Genomic DNA, 2,532 nt, shown 5'->3' with positions numbered 1-2,532 from the left:
TTCTAGGCTGTACTATACTATATAGTGCTAGAGCGGGTTGTTATAGGCTATAATAGAGTTTGTTAGGGTAGGGTCTTAGCAAAAGTAAGCGACTTAGGTGTGTGAGCAACTCGCCCATGAAGTACGTTACCTAATAGCGTACAGCTACTGCAGCACTTATAGGAGGCAGCTAGAGAAGCAGCAGGCTTGTTGCAGAGGTTATCTTATACACTATAGCAAGAGGGTTTTCTACGCAGTGCCCTAGTTAACTAGGTTATAGTGTAAAATTAGTTATTTAAAAAGCTTATTTTAATAAAGACTTATAGTTTTATTAGCTAAAATTATATAAATTTTTTCACTACTTTACTATATTCTGCTACTACGCTCTTTAAGAATATCTATGCTGCACTTATGTAGTAAAAAAAGAAGATTTAAATAATACTAATTACTATACTATTAAAAATTATGCTAAGTGTAAATATATAGTGTTCTAGAAACTACTTTTTCTTTTTTATAGTAGTAGCTTACTTTATTATTATACACACATAGGCTACTATTATAAGAACTTTATAACTAACAATAGCTAAATGCTTTACACACTTAGTAAGACTTTTTAATTAGCTTTAAAAACTTATATAGTAACTATACTAGTAGTGTAAGCCTCTAAAATAGCTACTGTTATTAATAAGTATAATATTATATTAAAATTTAGCTACTTTATTAAAAATAATATATTAAATAATAATAATAATAAGCTTATTTAGAGCCTTAATAAGAAGCTTAACTTACTATATAAGCTTAATAAACAGCACTAAATCTACTGCACTGCCTATATAATCTAAGTAGTTATTAAAGCTATTATATATAGTAAATATGTTATAAAATTTAAGTAAAAGCTTACTAAAGCTACTCTATATAATTAATTTAAGCTATTGTCACGGTTATGTTACAGCTATCCAACCCCTGAGTACCCTAAGGGCTTGGCACGGGGTATATAGGCTCCTCGGCCTCCGTACCTCTGCCTCCGACCCTAAGGTTTACTCTCGTTACCCCCCCTATCCTGCATTCCCTCTCTGTGACCTGTGTTTCCTGCTCGATACCTCTCACATTGTAAACCTTCACATATCCCCTTGGGATGAGCAGTCCGCGCAGCGCAGCTGGAGGAAGCTTGACCCCATCAATTTTGATGGCGACAACGCTTGCTACAAAACAAGCTAAGTTAAACAAGCTTAGGCACCGCAACTGACAGGAGATGCAGGTACCCCTCATCCTTAATTGTCAGCTTGCGAGCCGCCCATCCACTGAGCCGCCCATCCACCGAGCCGCCCATGCCCCGTCATTAATCCGAGCCCTCACCGGCTACTTTGCGTACGCGCACCGATTGAGCGTTCAAGCTCTCGAGCGGATACAGTGGTGGTGGTGGTGGTGGTTGAATGCAGGATTGTTGTCAGCTGCACTAGCGCCAAGAACCTTGTGTTTCAGCGCGAAGCACCTTGTGTTTCAGCAAGAGGTGCAGCGCAGACAGCTTTGTAATGCAACTGCCCTTAAGCTCTGGGTGGCTTTGGGAAGTACCTGGGAAGCCTCCGGGCCGTATCCGGATCGCCTTCGGGCCTCCTGGATGGCTTTGGGCTACACCTGGTTTGCCTCCGGGCCGTATCCAGATGGCCTATAGGCCTGCAATTGCCTGCTGGCTTTGCGAAGTTGCATTACTGCCAGATGGTCTTCGGGCCGTATCCGGATGGCCGTCGGCCTATACCTGGATGGCTTTGGACCGCACCTGGTTTGCCTCCGGGCCGTATCTAGATCGCCTACGGGCCTCCTAGATGGCTTTGGGCTACATCTAGTTTGCTAGCAAACTATGCAAGGTTTGGCAACGGAATTTTTTTTAAACCAACCTTAGCTACCTCTTTCCAAGGGCTCGGGACGCGCCCTAAGAAGGAGGGGGATAGGTAGACTATCCCTACTATTAGCCCTATCCTATGAGCTACTACCTACCTTGGCGAAGGCAGGTAAGAAGGAAGGGTGGGACATGGAGGTTCCTCCTTAGGGAGATCTCCCATTAAAGTTGACTTAGTCGCACCAGTACTGGACAGCGTACGGGCTGTTACTGGATAGCCTACGGGCCCTACTGGATTGTAGTTGCTTTAAGCTGCGGCTTGCAATTACACTGAGCTGCGGCTCCACTGCACGGAGATTTAGACAACATCAGACAGGCCACGCCTGATTAAGTCTAGTTGCATGTACAGCATTACTGCCTAGTGCCATCGCATATGCCTTTGTGTATTCTAGCAAAGCAATGCCTTGCAGTTCTTGCTAAGCCCGCCAGCTTGTGCAACCTCCTGTGCCGTACAGCCCCTATGGCAATGCTCACCGGCCTAGGAGCTTATAGCTGTGGCAATGTACGCCCTCACAATGAGCTTAACACCTCATTTGTAAGGATGTAAAGCGCTTGATCCCCGCTTTGCATAGTCGCGCTGGAAGTTGAGCCTGACGTCCCTCAATTACACGTATCTAGCACTGTCGCTGCGAGGTCTGGCCACCTTGTGGTAGCAG

At 44.4% G+C, this 2,532-nt stretch overlaps 1 protein-coding gene across 1 annotated transcript; it reads right to left on the bottom strand.

Annotated features, from left to right (window-relative positions):
- Nucleotides 1-993: 993 nt before the first annotated feature.
- Nucleotides 994-1,249, bottom strand: BDR25DRAFT_304332 (uncharacterized protein; the record flags this gene model as incomplete). The annotated part of the gene is made up of 2 exons (XM_033690186.1): nucleotides 994-1,146; nucleotides 1,183-1,249. Coding segments are annotated over 2 exons (188 nt in total), but the record flags the coding sequence as incomplete, so codon positions are not given.
- Nucleotides 1,250-2,532: the final 1,283 nt, after the last annotated feature.

The sequence above is a fragment of the Lindgomyces ingoldianus genome, assembly GCF_010093535.1.
Source record: "Lindgomyces ingoldianus strain ATCC 200398 unplaced genomic scaffold BDR25scaffold_20, whole genome shotgun sequence".
Taxonomy (NCBI): domain Eukaryota; kingdom Fungi; phylum Ascomycota; class Dothideomycetes; order Pleosporales; family Lindgomycetaceae; genus Lindgomyces; species Lindgomyces ingoldianus.
Note: the sequence above shows the minus strand (reverse complement) of the source record. Positions and strands in the feature narration are given on the sequence as shown.